The sequence below is a fragment of the Strigops habroptila genome, chromosome 2, assembly GCF_004027225.2.
Source record: "Strigops habroptila isolate Jane chromosome 2, bStrHab1.2.pri, whole genome shotgun sequence".
In the NCBI taxonomy this organism is placed as follows: domain Eukaryota; kingdom Metazoa; phylum Chordata; class Aves; order Psittaciformes; family Psittacidae; genus Strigops; species Strigops habroptila.
Genome location: NC_044278.2, coordinates 43184201 through 43205291, shown reverse-complemented (window position 1 = coordinate 43205291; position 21091 = coordinate 43184201). Strand labels below are relative to the sequence as shown.

The following is a 21091-nucleotide window of genomic DNA, read 5'->3' as shown; positions in this document are numbered from 1 at the left end:
GCAGGTTCTTTTTTTGGAAATGAAGCTTCTCTGCACTTTACAGCTAGTGTAGGCATACAAGCTCACAGAGGTGAAACATTAAGAGCTCTCTCTTGGTGTGCATTTTGAACTCAGGCGTTTCTTCCCCTTGGAGTCAACCAAAGCAGAAGCCTGCCTCCCATGGCCACCCAGGGCATACTACAGCATGGTAATTCTGATATCTAGCCCTTGCATTTCCTACTATGATTGACAGACCAACTGTGACTAAAAATGCTTCAGGAAATAAAAAAAAAAAAACACTAAGTGCCAGACTGCTAATTAAATTAAATAAATTGCTCTTTGGTCTGCTTCAGCATTTTCACAGTAATTTCTGTCACACAAAAGCAGTTTGTAGTATTTTATCTGCAATAAGTGCATTCACATCAGAGTTTGGACAAGATGTGACATGAAATATTAACTTGGTTAAACAAGCAGCCTTTAAGACATAGTTTAACTCTGTCTGGATCTAATAACACATACTATAAATTAAAATATATCTAGTATGAAATGAAAGTATGACTGACTTCCAAACAGCTCCTGACCAGAGGTACTGAAGTCCTGAGCTGTAAATCTCCTCCTAATCCAGTGTTGGTCCCTTCCCACAGACAAGCAGCCATGTAATGCGTGGATCAACTTCCGTCAGCCAGTGTAGCTCTGCAAGGACTGTGTTGTGCTGCGATCAGCACAAGTTTGCAATTTTGGTTTTAAAATATGTTTCAAGGCTTTTGACACCTATCTGCTGGGATGGAGATACGAGCCTTAGTGAGCTCTTCCCTGCTTGCTCCCCATCCAGTAAAAAGCGAAACAGGAATTTTTTTGTTCCAGACTCCTGAAATCCTAAATTATAATTGCTTTAGACAGACATTCTAGGTGTGATTATTATTTTTAATCATACTAATCACTAAAACTATTGGGTTTTCATCTGTCTTTCTTTTTGGAAAGTGCCTACCACATTTTAGATGTCATTGCAGTTTTCATAATGAGTAGGTATGTGTAATGATATACTCTACTAATGTCTTTCTGAACAGACCAAAGGAAAAATATCCATAAGCATGATACACAACATATATTGTTGGTTTGACTCAATTAAACTGGTATTTAGAGATTTGTTTGTGTTCTTCTTTCTGTTCAGTAGAAGTAGAAACAGGATATCCAGATTAGGATACAAGTTATGCAACCATGCATGAGTTGAGGACTGCTACGGATAAATTCTTCATGGCATCACAGCCATTCCTAGCTCTCCAGAAGGATGACTGAATAAGCTGTAAAGCCACTTCAGTATAAACATATTTGATTTTTAAAAAATAATAATAAAAGAACCAGAGAGAAAACTTACTGTAATTCAGAAAAAATAAAAATAGGACACCGCTCACCCCTACCTCTGAGGAAAGCCAAGAGTGGTATTTGGAGGTAGAATGCTTTTCAGCCAGAGCTGTACACAGCCTTTTATACACTGAGAGGGTGAGGCCAACAATGGTACCAGGAATTAACAGTACTTTGGTCCTCTATTGCCTCAAACTACTCTTGGGAACCAGTTGCTATCTTTATCTCTCCAACATTTATATATAGTGGCTCTTGGCAAGTGAAGATTTTAGCATACATCTCATATAGTCAGAAAGAAGTCAATTCTGACATTGAGTACCATGAAATACTTCAGTCAGTTAAGTGTCATTACATTTCCATTCACTTCAGCATGATGTATATTCTCCAGGGGATGTCAGTCCTACTATAACGGCCCATAATAGCAAAGGGTTATAAGCTATGAATCAGATTGTATAAAAGTAATGTGATGTTTTGAGTCATGATTCTTACAGTTCTCAAAGTGTAACAGGCCCCAATTCCATCGCAAGTCTCCCTGCTGGAGCAACCTTTGACACAATGTTTAAAAGATTTATTTTAAAGTTTGTGCTGTAATTTTTCTCATCATTCAAATTACCTTTGGAAAAAAAAAAAGTTTCTTAAAATATTAAACTTAGTGCTTAAATTTTATGCATTTTTTTAAATGGACAAACTAGAAGCATTTTTTTTACATTAAGAAGTCAAAAAGTCATCAAAAAAATAAAAAGGAGTCTATAGCTACTTTTTACTTTAAGGAAAAAAGTAAAGCAAATTAATTCCTCAAAAATCTTTGTATGTGCCTATGGAGTTTAGATATAAAATGTAAATAATTTTGACCTATTGATTATCTAAATTTTTTCATTAATCATAAAACTTCCACAGTCACTCTAAAAGAGGAATGAAAATTTGAACTGACTGAAATCAATGGAAAGCTTCTGCTAATTTCAACCCAATTAGAGTACAGTAGTTTGTATGCCTGTTCCAGTAGAGCTGATGTTGATAAAGAGAACTGGCATTTTTACAGTGCCTTACAATTTCAGTATGCTGTCTAGCCACTGCGTAATTCATCTTCTTGATACTCCAAACCATTGAGTCAGTATTATCTTGAGGAAACAGAGGACAGATCAGATTTTGGACATCCAATTTTGTGTTTCCTTCTTACATAATTTCAAGGAACCTGAACTCATGGTAAAATTTCACTGCATTTTACAAAATACATGAAAATTCTGCAGTTCAGGAGGTATTTTGGCCTTTTGACAATAATCAATGATAGCACGAGCTAAATACATTCTTCATGATGCTGCTTTGTGATGATGTTGGGATAATTCTCCAGCTGTTTCTTTTACAAGTGCGTAACAACCAACTTCATCCATATGAGCATATGCCATTTGAGGAGGTATGTGACAGACAAGAATTTTTAAAATGAAAACATCAACATTTCTCTCATTTTACTTTGGCTTTTAATTAAAATGCTGCTTAAATATATATTGGAAGTTGTGGATTTTTTCCTAAAGGAATGCAGATGCGGGAAACTTCACAATATCTATGCCATCTTTTTAGCCTATAATTCTTCCAGCATTATATTAATTCTGTGGAAAACCTGATAGTTGCAAAAATTAGTTTTACTCATGCTGCTGATCAGTTATACAGATGCATCACCATGTTTTGCTTAGCTGATCCACCAACAGGCATAACCTAACACTGGAAAGACCATGCAAACAAGCAATCAACCAACCTATCTGATCCTGGTTTTTATCAGCTCAGATTATAAGATGCTCTTCAGGTCAAACTTTTTCAGTGCTTTCATATCCACCAAGCTTTTCACTTTAAAAGAATAATCCCCAGTTAGCACTTCCGTGGTGTTTTCTCTGAGCAAAAATGCAGTTTGCCAAGCAATGGAGGTTGAGATTTATTATTTTATTGTATTAGAAACATAAATACTGTCTCTTACCTGAATGGCTCTGACATGTGACGCTGGCTGTTTTGACATTTTTAAGACAGAGGCTTATCCCTGCAAGCAAAATGAGAAAGCGTTACAGGCTCTGACATTCTGATAGCTAAGAGAGATAAGCTAGAACTTAACCCGTGCTGCCTCTTGACAGGCATCCATTTCATCTGCCCAGCTCCTGTTTCCATCTCAGTTTCAGAGTTGCTTAGATATTCCTTCTGAATATCAGAAGGAGATAGAACACCCGAGCTTCTCCAATTAATCTTTCATAGCCACAAATGGAGCTCTCTCTTTCACATTACAAACAATAATGAGTGGAGATAAGGAATCTCTTGAACCTTGTATTTGTAAAATGCAACTTCGCATTGTAAAAAGAGTAAGAATTATGGGAAGCATTTGAGCATAAACGATGTATGATTATCTCTGTCACAGTATGTATGTGGGAATTATTAAAATTCTCAGTTTAAACCTTCTTTCAAATAAAGCTAACTTGCTGTACAAAACATTGATAAACACCAACATAACCATTTTCTGACTCACACATCCTTGCAAACATTTAATGTCTATAGACTGAAAATGATCAAGATGGTCAAACTACAAAACTCTCTTTGACAATTGCTAGGGCACAAAGTAGCCTCTCTTCAAAGTTTCAGATCATATAGATTCATCGATTTTCTTTAGCAAGAAGATAAAAAAGAACAGAGCTTTCCATATAATTTTATGCAAGTGGAGAAATATGGAATGATACAGTATTCATATACCATAACAAAGGGAAAAACACCAAAGTCAAAGGACTCTGTAAAGGTAAAAAAGAAAAATAAAGGTGAGAAATTTTATTAATTGAAACATTGTCTCATCCTTGAAACATTGTCTCATCCTTTTATTTTCTCATTGAAAATTAGGATCTTAACTAGACCGGACCTTCATCGAAGTCTGGTTATTTAACCATTATAATACAAAATAAGATAGCAATACTAAAAAGTGAGAAACAAGTTCACCAGAGAACTCACTGATCACAACCAAACTACAGCATATTTTTGCTACTACATTTAACCCGAGATGAGGAGGAAAATACTGAAAAAAAAGTAATAAATGATGTAGGAGAGACAGTACAAATATACAGAGAAATCAAAAGTGGGTCAAAGGCTTTGGTACTCCAAAGAGTATAACTGTCACGTGGATACCAGAGAAAAGTATCGATGAGTTGCAGGTTGGCTTCAGCTTGGAATATCAGCTTGAATTACAAATAACAGTCTATCATCACTGGAGCTGCATGGAAGACTTGCTCTTGCATATTCTCACATTGGCTTTAAATCTCTGTATAATGCTGACCAGAACTTCAAAGTAAAAATGACCTGCCATTAGAGGTCTCCCTTTGATCATACTCTCAGCTGTGAAGAGTGCTGTCCAAACCAGCACAGCGTTAAGTCGGAGGACATCAGCTTTGTAGGTTGCTTTGGGTTTAAATTCCTCCCACTAAATCAATAAATCAGAAAAAAATCCCACTGTGCAACATAAAGCCAGCATACTTCCAGTGAGTTTTATGTTGTGGTTTTACATTTACATTTGCAATGTTAAAATCAGTGGTAGTTTTAAAAGCTTCAGAATTCACTTTGGGGGATTAAATCTCAGCCACTGAAGTTCAAGACAAAATTTGCACAGATTTCAAAAAGCCAAAAGGATTTACTGCACTCTTTCCTTTTTGAAAGTCTCTACTATGCATAGAAATAAGTGTGCTGTTAACCTGTGGTTGTATTCCAAAAATAAATACAAAACAATCCCTTGGTTTATTGGAAAGATAGGACTCATAAAACAGAAAAATATAATTAATTTTTCTTATCATCTTCTCCTCTTTCTAATCAGGATGAAAAATGTAAACAAAAGCACAGGAAATTAACATAAAACATTTTTAAACACCACGGATCTACTTTCTAACCACTCTCAAAAAGAAATTCATGCTAGGATGTACTTTCCACCTTGTGTGCCTGTGCACTGCAAAAACTCCAATACATTTCTTGCGCCATCTAGAGCTAAACAGGCAAGGACTTACTTACACTGAATCTCAACTTTAAAACAAGTACAGTGATAGTACTTCTCAGTGAGGTGCTCTGGGCTCACAAGAAGTCTGCATTCAAAATGATTGCAATCAGACACCAGTTCCTAAAGACGGATGCATGATACAATTGTGTAGGACTGCTTTTGGAGGTGGCAATTTTCCTTCCAGTTCATGCTGTCCTCATTACCGCCAGAGAAATCAGGACAACAGAACACTACTGAGTAAAAATAGACAATCTTCTCTGGTTGTCTCCCTTTCCCTCCCTTCCCTGAGTTTCCCTCCAGAGCAACACTGACCATCAACACAGGAAAATAAAGCTTAGATTACAGAAGCATCTATTACTGAAGTGATTAGTTCATTTTTTTACATTCTTTTGCCACGCATCCCAGAGAGATAGTCAAGGGTGCTGCACTGATTGTATTACATTATTTCTGGCATTCCAATCAGCTCTGCAAACTTGAAAAAAAAACACTCTTCACCTTCATTTCCACAGCAGGATTTCGCATGTACGCAGCCAGAGAAACGCAGATGCACGCAGCTTGTATTCCCCGGTGTCTTTCTGGCCTCCCCACACCTTACCTTTTACCTTGTATGGGCTGCATGCTGAGCCAGATTTAGAGAGCAACGCCAGCGTTAGTTGAGTTTGGAGCTGTTTTATGCCAGAATTCCCCTGCAAATTCCCTTGCTTCACAGTGGAAGTACTCATGAACAGGACTACTTGTGAAACACAGGACTACTACAGTGAAATAAATCAGGGTTTTGAAAGGAAACTTTGCAAAGCAAAGGACCTATCTTCTGTCCCTCTGCTAAAAATAATTTCTGACAGGGCTGCAGCAAGATAATAAGCTGACTTATTCAATTTGCTTTAAATATGATGAGACATCATAATGCCATCTTTTGTAATCCGCACAAGAGATGTACAGTAGCACACAGACAACAGAAAGAGCCCTCCCCCCTGCCCCAGCTGGAAGCTGTCCTTTCCCCCGCCACACTCACGGCGTCAAGCACAACGGGTATTTTGGACACAGAACTGCAGTGTATTATCTTAATAAAAGGCTTTGACAGGAACTACACTACTGTGAGACTAGCTAGCACAAAGAAAGAAGAGAAATCCCCACTTTGCAGCTTCTAGTCTGTTACACAAAAACTTGCTACATGCTGCAGGCAAATGCAGCCACATTTTCTGTAATGCGGTCGTCTCCACTACAGTTAAGTTTACAGTGACAGAACACCTCTCTTACCATTTAAACCCCTATGTAATATTTCACCAGGTACAACAAACATGTCGAAAACAATAAGCATGTACCTATGTACTACAGTATTAACATGCAGTTATGCTTCTTATGAGTCATCAGGTATTTAAGTGACTTTCGGTTTAAAAACTTTAAAGATCCCCACAGACTATAAAGCAATAACAATCTGCTCTGAATACGCTGATAACACTGCACAAGACACTAAAATAAGCAGAAACCCACAACTATCGTAGTCACCTCACAGCAGTTATTAAAGAGTTTTTGCAAGGGTCTTTCAAGTTTTTAATCGACCCCTTCAAGATTAGCTTACTTATTTACTTATATAAGAAAAGCTCCAAACCGTCAAGTGAATATGTGGACCTCCCTTCGATGCTGAAAGAGGTACCTTCTTCTACCAGCTGAGGACTGCGATCCTTTTAATGTGTCTGAAATAGCTCCAATGCTTTCAGCCTGGACGGCACTGAGAGCTGCTCCAGCCTGGAGTGGGACTCAGCTGAGAAGTGAAGTGTAAAAGGGAATTCCTGTCATAGCTTCCAGTTGTTCTTCCTAAATATAGAGTTTGATTCACCCTGTAACTTGGTCCCCAGTGACACTTGACCATCGTAAAACCAGGGCTCAAGTGTCAACCAGGAGGCATTGAAGCAACACACCTTTGGGTCTTTTTCCTGACCTCCCTTTCCCTGCTCTGGGTTTTTCACAAGCTCCAGGCATGCGGCAGCAGAAGGTAATGTGCAACTCCTCCTGTGGTGTTTGGGGCTGTGTGTGCCTCCCTACTGCCACACCAGAGAAGGAAATAATTATGGAAATGTAATGATGAACTCACCTCGGAGAAGCTAACTAGGGGAGGCGAATGCCACACCAACATTGCTGTAGGTTGGGAGTGGACTCACAAAGCAGCTGCCTTGGGGTCTTGGCATAGCGTGCCTCTGAGCAGGATAGCCCTGCTCACAAAGAGAAGGGCTTTTGACTGTGAGAGGCCATAGTGGCCAGTGGATGAATCTTAGGGCATGTGGATGGAGAGAAGCTAAAAGAAGAGGAGGCAGGGAGGGAGCTGCTATAGCTCATGAGGGAAGTGCAATGTTATTGCAAGTTGCGCTCATGCTGGCTGGAGCACTGCCTTCAGTGAAAGCTACTGCAGGAGATGTGCCACAGGAAATGGTGCGTGGGGGACAGCCTCATGTCTCCACTCCCAGAAGCATGGCCTCCTATCCCCTGCATCTTCACAAAAGTGAACTTTCCTCTTCATTACTCCTCTGCTGTACTGCTCTCTCCCTGACCCACAACACTGCCATTATGGGCAATACTGTACTGGCCACTTGCTGCTGCTATTTGGAACTTTTAGAAGATCAACAATTTTCAAAATTAGTGCCAAAGACATTAAAAACAACTAGTGGTTGGGACAGTGATTTCAGACAGGATTTCCCTTGACTTTAACTTACTTGACCAATCACTCTTTTCATTTCAAGTATCTCAAAGAGGAAGTTGACCATCCAGACCACTTCAATTAGCCTGTGACTTACTCTTTGCTGCCCTCTTTCCCAAAAGCACTGACATCTGGAAGCAGTTGATAAAGCTTCTGACTTGCTCTAGCAGCTTGCAGACTACTCATAGCCACCCCCTGCCCAAGGAGCCATGACAAGATGGACACACAGGTAGGCATGCAACAAGCACATGCATTTGCGTTAGGTCAAGACTGACAGAGGTATGTATAGCAATTAGCTCATTCTAAGGAGGTCCCGTGGCCTATTCTGCAGAAAGGCTGAGGACGGTCGTTGTCAAGTATTTTGATGCATGAGAAACCTATTGCACTTGAAACACTGCAGAGTTCACAACAGGGTTCACAGACCCGTCTTTTGCCTAGAATGGAGGAGTTTGCTGTTACAGTCTAAGGTCCTGCCTTCCAGGTGGTCGAGACCACATTAAAGCAAAGCTGGAGCCGGATAAGTGACTTTATATACCTCCCTGTGAAGGTTCGTATTTTCAACAAAAGCATTAGAAGGCAATGAAAGAGGCAATGTATTTTTGTAATAAGGACTTGTACATGAATTTATTTAAATTTACGTTACAATAGTTATATTACAAACCGGCTCTGAAATACAAAGTTCTTTCTACCATGTGTCATTAATCTAGCAAAGATAGGCCATTGCTTACATTTTATAATCCCACCATCATGCAAACAGGCCTAAGAAATACCAGCTCAAGACCGTTTCCTTCAACAAATTTTCATAGCAGTGACAAGTAATTTAATAGTCTTAGTAATGTGTAAACAGGAAAATAATCTACCTCTGTCACATTCCTAACACTCATAAACTATCACACCTAAACTGCATTAAATTGTGAGGATAAAAGGAGTAAACCCAAATTTTATCACTAGTATTAGAAAATGTAGTTCTGAGTAGATCTTGAAGGGAAAAATTGACACTTTCACCATCATTTTGCACAGTACCACTACTTTTGAATAACCTCTGGGATGCACAGCCCCATGGCTTGCAGGTCCATCTGCTAAATACGTGCAGCAGATGATTTAGTAAGTAAATAATGAGGCAGATGTGCATTTCAGATGATGGATTCACTGTCTGGCAAGTTAGGGCCACGTACATTGACACACACTGCATAAAATTCTCTCTCATGTAGACAGATCCAAAAGACATAGTAACAGTGTATTTATTTGAACTATGAAAATCCCAATAATATACTTTTGCTGCATCCCTAGAAGCTTGTCTAATTAACATGCTTCCTGGAACAGCTTATTAGCTTTGAAAGCAAATTTGATGGTTAACAGAAACATGTATGTATCTTACTTCACTGAGATATTTCACTGTATAATGTCAGAAGTGTTCCTTTAAGCTGTCAATACTTAATATGCTTAAATGTTTCGCTTTTTGACAAACCTCATGAGCACAGATATAACTTCCCTGAGGCTCCCAAGATAAAAATTTTTTTTCTATCATAGTCCAAAATGTTTTAGTGTAATGCAAATAATATAATACAATTAAAAAAGCAAGTTGACAAAGGAGCAGTCACAACTTCAGCGCACTTGAAATAAGACTTCTTTAAGTAAAACATTAAAATACATGCCTGGAGTTCTGCTTCAAATTATGGAGTAGTAGCAACATACTACAGATCTTTGGTAATGCAAAACTTTGCTTCCATGCCTTAATTTTAACTCTATAAACTACACTTTATTACCAGGTAAGAATAGTGGGCCCATGATATTCGGTATTTGATTAATTCCTATCTCTACCTTCATTTGAATTGTTTGATGAAGAATATGAAATCTAAAGTTGCAGTGCAACTAGTGCAACTATTCTTTTCATGCTAACAGACAGATTTATCACAGGACTAACACAGAGGATCCTGGAAAAAAAATAACAGCATTCATGTTCTAACTCACACAGGTTTCATTTGTATTTTTGGGCTCTTTTCCCTTAGTAAAGATATATCTACTCCATGGAACAATGGCTTGGCACATAGGTACTTGATGAAAGACAGAGACTTTTAGCAATGGTATCCAGTCATATGAGGTTAGACAGAACTACAAATAATTTAAAAAGAATGGAGCTAGCAATTACCAGCACATTCTTACTCTTGCTTTCAACGGAAAATCATTTTGAATCCGACTGCAGAAAGAATTTAAAACGTCAGCCTCTTCGTCAAAAGAAAAGTTGTTTAAGGAAGTATCATCAGCTTGATTGTTTCTCTTGGTTCCTCCTATATGTTTCTTAATATCAAGAAAAAAATCAAGCACTTTCTCTTGAGTTGCTGCTTGTACAGCTATGCTGACAACAATAACATTAGACTACTTAAGTAATGAACGACATAAAATAGCATGTGAAAATGTTTGCTATTGTCTAGTGGACAGGAAATCAACAAATATATCTAAATTAGCTGATTTTGTTTCTGTGACATTTCTGAGCTGCTAAATATTAATTCAACTCCTGCATGCTCTCTTTCTTTTCCATATAAAAGCATGGTGATTATTATCACAGACTGTTCCATCAAGAAATAATTACACTTGTATTAAGAAGATGGTCTCATTAGAGGCTGCCAGTGACCTTGTTCTATATTTCATAGTTCCAGCATCTTTTAATAGCATTGTTAGCATCATCTAAGAATTTGTATTAAGATCTAAAAACTGCACTATGAATATAACCCATACAAATGCTAGAACGTCATAGCTTTGACCACTGAACTACCCAAAAGCCATATTCTCTGTTGCTTTGTATTCTACATAATTCTTACTTCCCAAAATGTTTTGAGTAACAGAAATGTGATGATGATGTACAAGCAACAAACTTGTTTTCACTTTTCTCCTGGAAAATTTTAGCAACTATACCTGGCAAAGTTGATACCATAAGAACGAGCAAAAGTACTGGCATATTTTGAAGGGAATATGAATTTTAAATGACATGCTGATATCGTAAACATCCTGTGTATTACAATGATTCAGCATCATTTGGAAAAGAAACGAAAAAACATGACACTGCACCATCAGGTATTGTTCTGGACAGAGAAATTTGACAAAATAGGATCTGACTGAATCATTGGTGAAATTTTCAACAGAAGACTACTCATCATTTTCACAGATCAGGATAATTAAAATAGGCATCTATTATATTTTTCAATCCCATAACAGTCTTCTTTTGATGGCGGCCATCCCTGTCAGTTGATCACATCTGCTCAACACTATTAACTCTTGTCTTCAATGGTCAGATTGAGACTTCAGCTGATGTACAGCAACGAATTTTGCTGTTATACCCATCTGAGCCAAAGATGTATGAGAACTAGATACAGATAGATATACCAAAGAAACTGGGCACTCAGCACCACACAAAGCAACGTGCTTATCTCTTGCAATAACGCATGAAACAAAATTGCAGCTGTGCAGGCAATCAGCTCGCACACAGCTATGATCCTGCTGTGAGAGCAATCATCTGAAGTCTAACAAAGAATACAAAGACTAACTCCTGATGATTCCTCAGCTAAACGGAGTATTAACAGGAATAAAGACATGATTGAGACATGGAAAATCTGCCTGGTAGAAAGATGCACCCAGAACAAGGGAGATGAGGCAATGGGCTGGAGGAAGCAGAATATCAAGGACATTCTAAAGAAAGGAATGCCCTTGGATAAAAAGTGACCAAATTCAAGATCAACTACACCAATCTGCTAAATCATATGTGATTGATTTGTTGCTATCTTTGGTTTGCCTTGGTTGAACAGAAAATAAAAGATGAAGATTGATCAACTGTGGGTGTCAAGATTTTTAGTTTGAATCAATATCAGGACACTTATCTTAGTTTCCATGAGTCATACAGAAAAAAAGAATCCTTGGCTTCTCATACCTCAAACATTCTGAAAAATAAGACAATTAATACTTCCCATGGTGAAGATATGAATAAATCTACTAGTCATAGCTATCTATCAAGTAGTCAAACATGATCTATATCAAATCTTACTTTTATTGAATCATATCTGCTACAGGAACATTTTTCAATCATCTGTGGTCTCTTGCCATACAAACAGTATACCTCTTCAGAGAGAAACTGCCAAAAGAAATTAGCTGGCACAGAAAGACCAGTAAAGTCCTCCAACTGCTAATTTCTAAATGATGTTTCCCCATACAATATCAAATCTCACGTATTAAAAAGAGTATAAATAAATTGTTTTAGGAAATTATACAGAGTAGCTTTTAAAATCTTCACATCTTACTTTACACCCATATGAAGCAAGATTGCGGACGGGCAGTATCTTCTATCCAAAGATAATAACAAACCTAAAAAAAGAAAACTATAAATATTAAGCTGCTTCATTCAGTCACATCAGGCTGTGCAACACAGGGGTAGCCCTTTGAAGTACCCAAGATCTGGAGCTAAAAATGGTACTTGAAACTCATTTGTCCCGAAAATAACTTCTGAGAACTGCAGGCTGCTCTGTGTTTCCTGTGCCCACCAACTATCAGTGAGGTGGCACAATCTTTATGCTCTGAGTATTCATGAAGATGTTCACAGCTTTACTGCAGCCAACTTTCAAACTGATTATTTATTAGGAAGAAAGGAAACATTCTTAGCTCAGGTTTCTGACATATAAACTGATCTATGTAAGGCAAAACTGCTGTTTTGTCATGGGTAGTTCACATGTGTTCTTGCTGACCAGGGGCAGAGAGGATTTGTAGTACTGGGGCACCAGTCCAGGTTATAGTTTATCCACTGCGTGCAGGCCTGTGTGATCAGGAAGCAGCTCCGTATTGTCCTTGAGGCAGAACAAAATCAGTGCTGGTTTAAAAAGAGTGCTATGCTGTATGATGAAGCAATTCTGGAGCTTCTTCAACCATCTGTACAGTCCAGGTGGACAGTTATGGTGATATCTTCATCAGCTCATCCTGTGCAAGACATTCCTATTATTCAGAACAGCTAAATACCATATATATGCAAATAGAAATGCTAGAGGCTTTAACAGTCTGTTTGTTAAACGATGAACTACAAACTAATTTATCTTCTCCATTATCTCACTTTGACTTACTGAAGCTAACTGTACTTCTTTCCCTAGGGTTCAAGGCTGTCCTACAAGTTTTGGGGTTCAAACTTGATAGATCTAATACTATCATGTGCTTTTATTTCAGGCTACAGTAAGCATGAAATAACACCTGTTAGACTAAAACTATTCTATATTTAGTTTGCATTCTACAGTAGAATAGGGGATCGTGTATGTAGGGACTTCACAGGTAATTTAAAGCAAAAATAAAAAGTCACAGTTCGGTATTTTCTTCCCATGTGTGTTCTTCCCCTCCAGTGACTGAGCCGCTTTTTTCCTGCAGTTAAGGTAAACCCAATTTCAAGGACAGACTTTTAAAGCTCTAAAGGGATCCCAACATAACAGTACAGAATAGCTACTCTGAGGCAGATATTCCATACTTTTTCTCGCATATAATTTCTAAATGACTGCAGAGGATGCAAAGCCCAACAGGTAAACAAGCAAGACTACCAGCCAAAATAAGCAGCTGCAGTCCTAGACTAATACTCTTACAGAATTGTATTCCAGAATAATATTTGAGCCACATTTCTGAAGTTTTTCCTTAACCTTCGTTTTCCTTTGGGTCTGACACTCACTTCTCCTTGGAGTGCAATGGCTTTGGAGGACCTTCTTTTAGATGCAATTCGAGTCGTGATGTGCCTAACAGAAGTATGCCGGATGGGTAAATGCTGTGCTTTTTTTTTTTTTAATCTTGCTGCAAGTAAGAAAAACTTGTCATTCACTTTGTTATAGATCAGTACTAGTAATTAACAAATGGTGAAAAAGCACGTACAACAACTCTCTGTAACAGATTAACCTAGTAAGGGAGTATTTCTATGAACACTTGCGCTTTTCCATTACTTACATTGTTCATACGAACAGTGACTTAACAATAAATTTAATCTGTCTTAAGAGCCAAAATGCCACCTTTCCAGCATGTATTTTTGGTAACCAGGTTAAACACTACAAACAAATCCTAACCTTAACAGAATATTTTGACCTCATTTCTATTTAAGTAAAGCAAGACTGTTTCTACTGTAATTGGAACATAAAAAACTATGAAGAAAATTGTGTAACATTCTGCTCTTTTCTAGGCACAGCAAGGATGAATTTTTTTTTTTTCTTTTCTTGTTTGGGTTTCAGTTTTAAAAGATCACACGTATTACCATATTTCTCCCATATACTGAGATTTTTACATGATAATAGTAGTGCCCTGGTTTACCTTTTCTGATTCTCCTGCCACCCCAACAGGGGGGTGGGGGGAGTGAGTGAGCAGCTGTGTGGTATTTAGTTGCCAGCTGGGGTTAAACCACAATGATTAGTAAGGTAAATGAAAACATATTTGTCCTTCAGACATTTACAACCAATGCTATATACATCTCCGTAGTGTGCCAGTCTCTATCTATCTCCTCTTGCGTCTCAGATTTCTTCTTTACTCTGATCTTTATATTCCCTCCAGAAGCAATCTCCTAACCTGCATAAATGCTTAATGGACCATGTATTTAATCTTCACCCATCTGTTTCTTCTTTCATGCATCCTTGTCCATCCATACTTTTAAATTCTTAGCTAGACTTGGGTGCTCATTCTGCAAACACCCACGTACTCCATGAAAGCAGCCGTTCAAGTTATGCTGGGACATAAGCATTTGCAGAATAGTGTTTTATTCTAGCTTTCCTTTTCTCTGTTTAGCTCACCTCAGTGCCCAACAATCTGTTGATGAATACTACTCAGAACATATCTAAAAACCCATTTGCTGTCCTTGATGCTCAAACACCCAACTAAGCCATGTTCTGATTCTATTGTCTTCAAAGTGGCAAAATTTACCTCTCGCATCCATCAAAATCCACATCTTAGCTGATTTTAGGTCTGAGCCTGCAACGAACTGTGATGAGGTACAATTTCGCTGAAGCCCTGCAAACCCCTCTACCACCAGAGCTTTTGAAAGTGTTGTTAAAACCGGTTTTATTTTTATTTTGCAGTGTGTGTTCTATGGTAATAGCTGAATAATCACATATCTACTTCCATAATAGATCAAAATTGAAGAGATTAATTATTAGACAAATTGATAATTAATTTTAAGATAAATATATTTACTACGTCTAGAAAAAGATGCCTATGGCATTAAGCTGCTAACTGAATTTGATATTATCTTAATTAATGTATTATTAAGATATTAACAGGGAAGTTGGAACTAGGTGGTCTTTAAGGTCCCTTCCCATCCAAACCATTCTATGATTCCGTGAAAGACATTCACCAGTGAACAAACCAAAGCAGGCACGCACTACCAGTTCTCACTTCCTGGTCTGCCTCCACAATGGCCAATGACGAGATTGGCCAGGGCTGTCTCCCCTTACTTGCCTGCTGACCATCTCTTGGGATAGCGCTCCTTATTCCCCCTTAGCAATACCATGTTATCAGTGAAAGGGAGCTGAAAAGAACCAAGGAGTTCAGAGCTGAGATGTTCTTCCTGCTGGTAGCATAAGGAAAGCTCTCAGCATTCATTTGGTGAAGGACAGAACAAAAAAACATGTATGGAACAAAGAAAGAGCTGGAAAAAATGAAAACGTGACTGAAAAACAGCATTAAAACCATTAGCAAAGGGAGGGCATTTTTTTATTCAAATGACAGACACTTGTATATTTAAAACAAACAAACAAACACAATTTCTACAAAGCTTTCTGTGTAGGAAAGAGAGGCAGGAAACAAAGGCTGTTGTTTTTGTGAAGCCTCCTCCTAAAGGCAGTCCTAGCTCATCCACAGAATGGTCCATGAACCTACAGACTAATGCATCCAGAGCTGAAGGATGGATGCAATAAGCATTTGCAAGAGAGAGATGCCCTTCTGAGTAATTTATCACAAGCCAAGGCCAAGGAAAGCTTTTCTGAAGCACACAGGAAAAGGTGGATTAGAAGCCACAAACTGCAGAGGGCTCTCCTACTGCTGCTGTCTTGATTCCCGAAAGTCTACAGAAATAATGAGAAAACTGAGGACATAATGGTGCCTATTTTTCACAGGACGGAAGGGAAGGAAAGAAAAAGGAACGGAGGGGAAGAGGACAGATCAATTTGCATAGCTCATGTAGGCAAACAAATACCTTCCCTTAACCTTTGCCAAATCTTGTACTTGTTTGCTTTTAGTGTTCAAGCTCCGAGTGAAAGTTTTTAAACTAAGAAATGCCCTGAAAAATCAACTCTGAAGACTAGTGACCTCACAACGTGTCCCACTTCTAGTAACAGAAAACATGTCCAAAAGGAGTGGGAGATGAATCATAGAGTCACAGAATGGTTTGGGTTGGAAAGGACCTTAAGATCATTTAGTTCCAACTCCCCTGCCATGGCCAGGGCTGCCTCACACTAGACCATGTTGCCCAAGGTCCATCCAGCCTGGCCTCGGACACTGCCAGGGATGGCGCATTCATCACTTCTCTGGGCAGCCTGTTCCAGCACCTCACCACCCTCACAGTAAAGAACTTCTTCCTTATACCTAACCTGAGCTTCCCCTGTTTAAGTTTAAACCCATTCCTCCTTGTCCTACCACTACAGTCCCTGATTAAGAGCCCCTCTCCAGAGCCCTTGTGGGCCCCTTCAGACACTGGAAGGCTGTGAAGAGAGCCACACAGCTAGAGAAACAGTACAACAGCGGGCTAGGAAGGACACACAACGGCCAGAGAGCGCTTGCCTGAAACTCACTCTAACACCACGCCTCATTCTATTGTGTCATGAATCGACTGTTAAACTTCTGGAAGAATGACAGTGTTCCCACAGAATCCTATCGCTCCCTCATCACTCAAGCACTCCCACAATGCGCTTTAATCTCCGCACCGCAACGACCTTTATTGCCCCGCACGTTTTCCTCATCACGCTCAGCACAGCCTCCCCATCCGCAGCGAGCTCCGCTAGAAGATGGGGGAGAGCTCGCTCGCCTGCGAAGGCGTCTGTCATCCCACAAGCCACACAAAACCACCACACGTTCACATCGTTACAGGTAACTGTCTGAGCCACGTTCAGCTACAGGCGGAGGAACCTCTCCGCGCCCCACGGCTACCCCACAGCGCACCAGCCCTCGCGCATGCGCACTCCGCCTGGGTCTGGCCGTGGGGCAGCGGGAGCACGCCTCCGTGAGCAGGCGCCCCGTTCCCCCTGCGCCGTGACGTCACCCCGCCACCTGCCATCGCTCTACGCGGTGCCCGGAAGCGTCCGACCGGACAACGTAGCTGATGGAGAAAGGTTCCGCGAAAGGTTTAGTTCCGGGGGCTCCTCCGCATAAACGGCGGCCGCCGCCACCGCCTCGGCTGCAACGATGATCCCGATCCCGGTGGTGGTGTGCGTGCTGGGGGGCTGGTGCGCCATCTACCTGGTGGATACGCTGCTCAAGGTGAGGGCTGCGGAACCACGGCCGAACGGGAGCCCTTGGCCCCGCGCACGCCGGGGCAAGAGCGCCGCTTCACCCCTCGCGGGGGCCCGGAGCAGGCACCGGTAGCCCCATCTCTCTCCTTCGGCGGGGCCTGGAGTCACCACCGGGAAGAGGCCTCCCCGCCTCGCCCACCCTCCGAAACAAAGGGTTGGCCATGGCCCTCACTTCTCCCCCTCACACCCAGGCGGAGTTACCGCTCCCCAGCTCGACCCTGCAGGCCCGCGCTGGCGGTGCACAGCGTCCCTGCAGTTCAAATCTAACGGCGGGGAAGGCGGCTGCGGGCCTCCCCTGCCCGCCCCGCTGAACTCCGGCGCCGCGCCGAGCTGCTCCCGGGCAGCTCCGGGGAGGCTGCGGTCGGCAGGGGGTTGTGTTCACCCCCCAACTTTGCTGCCCTCCCTCCGGCTGCTGAGGCTGTCCCTTCCCCGGGGGCAAGCCGCCGCCTCGTCCTAAGAACGGGGCCCTTCGGCCCTGCGAGTAGCGTTGGCGGCGCCCCGGAGAGGTAGCGTTTTGCTTCCGCCCATCGCTGGGGTCGAAAACGCCTCCCAGCCGGCTGCGGGGCCTTCGGGCCTGTGTGAAAGGACCACAGCTGAGAAACGCTAGAGAGGACAGCGTTTGGTCTACTGCTTAAACAGATCTGTGGCACTTTAGCTAAAAGTTGGCAAAGGTTATTAATCATCAGGAAGTATGTGGGAGCTGCTGGGTGTTAGGGGACTTACTGGTAGATCTCCTGTGTGTGCATCTCGATGATAGGTTTCACTGTGAGCACCACAGTCAGAGTAGAATTAGGATTAAATAACCAGATTTACATAATTAGGAAACTCAGAGTTGCTTGTTTTATTGCTGGTACTGTAAATCTCCCACCACATTCATGTCCCGAGGCTGCTAGCAACCATAGCAACAAGCAGTCCCAGCTTAAACCTTAAATCACTTACAACTTAATTACACCAAAAGGATGTACAGAGTGTGAGTGAAAAATTATACAGAAGTACTTTTCCATGCGTGATCCCATTGATATTTTTGGCGAGGGAAGGATGTGTCCTGTAACTTTGCAGTTGATGTTTATTCTGTAAACTTGTTCGATGTGCAGTGTCTCTTGCTTAGTTTGTACCCTTACTGATTTTGTTCAGATTTCAAACATTTTGGTAGGCAGTCTGGCTCTCAGAAAGCGTACAGTGTAGAAGGCATAACTGTGTCTATAAATGCATTTTTGCACAAATCACATAATATTGCTAGGGTTATATTACAAGATACTTTTCTGTTAGCAAACTAGAATTCTGCCAAATCAAGCTGGGACTTGGAATTTTAAGTCCCTCTTGTTGCTCTTCATTGAAACACTGGCATGAAAGTTTCCATTGAAGCTTGGATTCTATAAAAGGGAATCAGTCAGGCAGACCCCTCAATTCTTGCTCTCCAGCATCCTAAATCATCGTATTTCATTCTGCCTGAAGGATCAGGAATGAGCAAAGGGTAGGAGGTTGTCCCTCCTTCTGCTATGAGAAATAAAAGATGCATTAGACACATTCAGTCAAGGTTAGCCTTCAGCATTTAAGGTCAGGAAACTGAAATGGTTCAGAGCTCTTGAACAGAGTTTGTCAGCAAAGAAGAATGTTAAGGGCTCCTGTTTGCTGGCAGATATTTATGGAGCTTCTGGAGTATTTAGCAGACGTTTGTTTTTTTGAAGGCTGGCAGAAGTAAAAAAGGTACTAATTTTATAGCAAAATTAATATAACACAGATCACTTAAAACTCAATTTAAAGAAGCAGAACCAAGGCCTGCATGGAGGAAGTTTGAAATGAAACATAGGGTACCAACATACCTCATACCATGGTGTGAGAGTGCATGTGGTAATGTGGTGATCTTACTGGCCTCGGGACAGAAGGAGCAAAAGCTTGCATAGAGCTTTTAAATATACTTTGCAAAGGTATGCAGTCATTTATTGATCACGAATACTATTTACACAATTTGTGAAGAAAATGCAAAAGGAAAATAAATTTTGGCACCTGTTATTTTTTTCCCCCATTTGGCAATCCAGTATTTCTCGTGGAAAACTTCCAATTTATTTATGCTAACACAGTGGGGCTGTGATGTGGTTGGAATTAATTTGAAAGGATGAATTTGTGGTACTTCTAGGGGAAAAAGTGGTTTTTGCATGTGATAGCACCTTTTTAAAGTGCCACATCGATATTTCAAATCAGCTTTATTATGATATGTGGGTGATTGGGGTTCTTTTTGGACTCTGTGTGAATGAATAGGGTATGTTTACTTAATTCCCAAAAGACAGTTTTTCATATCATAGATAGATACCTAATGTCATACGTATTTTTGCTCATAGTTACCTGGTAGATTATGTGAGGAGGTCTTTTTCTTTGTTTCTTTGACTTATATATTATTAATTGTACAAATGTAATCATCTTTGTGATCTGTTATAGTTAGCAAATGCTGGATTAGCAAATGCTGATCTGATTGTGGACACTAAACTTAGTAATGTCATGGGGAGTGACTAGTGTTGATTAGGGAATACATTACAATGAAAATTTCTGTTGGTGCCCTCAGCTGACTGAATAAAAATGTGGCTGAAATCAGTAGGGTGAAGAAGGAAGTGATACAAAAGTACATAAGCAGAGGGATTAAATGGTGTAATAGGTGATACATGAACAGTGACCTAAGTAAATGGGTGTCATGCCCTAGGAAAATTGTTACTTGAAATAAATTTTTAGTGATTAAATTTTAATTAATTCAACAAAATGAGAAAAGCCACGAATATAGTTGCAGAGGATGAGATACTCTTCACCACCACCATGGCAGGACAGGAGGAATGCAAGGAACTTGGCAAGTTCTACAGACGACAGCCTGTTAAGTAACTTGTGAAGTTACTCTTGGGGGAGGAGATGAGAGCCTGATGTGAACTGCGCATTCCTGATGTCTTCAGTAGGTGCTGCTGCTCACAGGGAAATTTGGGAACAGTGTTCCAGTTCAGGGAGCGCCAAAGACTTGTCTGGATTATGTCAGAGACACTCCTGCCTTGGGAACTGCCCAAAGTCATCAGGCTTAAAGCTCTGGTGTGCTTTTCCTTAGCTATGAGTTTCTCTTCCACCTCCAAGGAAAGCATTTCTTCAGCTGGGTTTCTGGTACTAACTTCCATGAAGCAGGCTGAGGAAAGCCTATTGAGAATGCAAGTGCCACATAATACAAAGTAGCAATTGCAAAAGTCTATTGGTCTATAATACCAGATAATACTGCAGAGAAGTATTAATCATATAGTTTATAGGTCACATTTCTCATAAAGAGAAATCTTTGGAACTAGCAGGAAGGCATTCTAGCAGTATCCTGAAGTGCTGGGAAGTTACCACAGTGAAATCTCTATTGCAATACAGGTTGATAATTTTAAATTCCTTCTGGCTTTTTGTTAGCATGATGAAATGTTTCAGTCTCTTTAGACATAGTCTTTGTGTTTGAAAAATAGACCTCATATTTACCCTTACTAGAGGGTATCCACAGTACTGATCCATATCTCAGCAATATTAGAAACAGTTTTTTAAGCTGAAGCCAAA

At 40.3% G+C, this 21091-nt stretch overlaps 2 protein-coding genes across 3 annotated transcripts in view; one reads left to right on the top strand and one right to left on the bottom strand.

The window, feature by feature from the left end:
• SMPX (small muscle protein X-linked) overlaps positions 1 to 3368 on the bottom strand; it is a 37244-nt gene extending 33876 nt beyond the window's left edge. Inside the window, exon 1 of the mRNA XM_030476889.1 lies at positions 3308 to 3368. Within this exon, the coding sequence (XP_030332749.1) occupies positions 3308 to 3346 (39 nt within the window). The 5' untranslated portion in view covers positions 3347 to 3368. The remainder of the gene's footprint in view (positions 1 to 3307) is intronic.
• A 13857-nt stretch (positions 3369 to 17225) lies between these two features.
• Positions 17226 to 21091, top strand: part of MBTPS2 (membrane bound transcription factor peptidase, site 2) — a 35562-nt gene continuing 31696 nt past the window's right edge. For both annotated transcript variants that reach the window (XM_030476009.1, XM_030476011.1), the window contains exon 1: positions 17226 to 17501. In XM_030476009.1, coding sequence (XP_030331869.1) covers positions 17427 to 17501 — 75 coding nt within the window. In that variant the 5' untranslated portion in view covers positions 17226 to 17426. The remainder of the gene's footprint in view (positions 17502 to 21091) is intronic.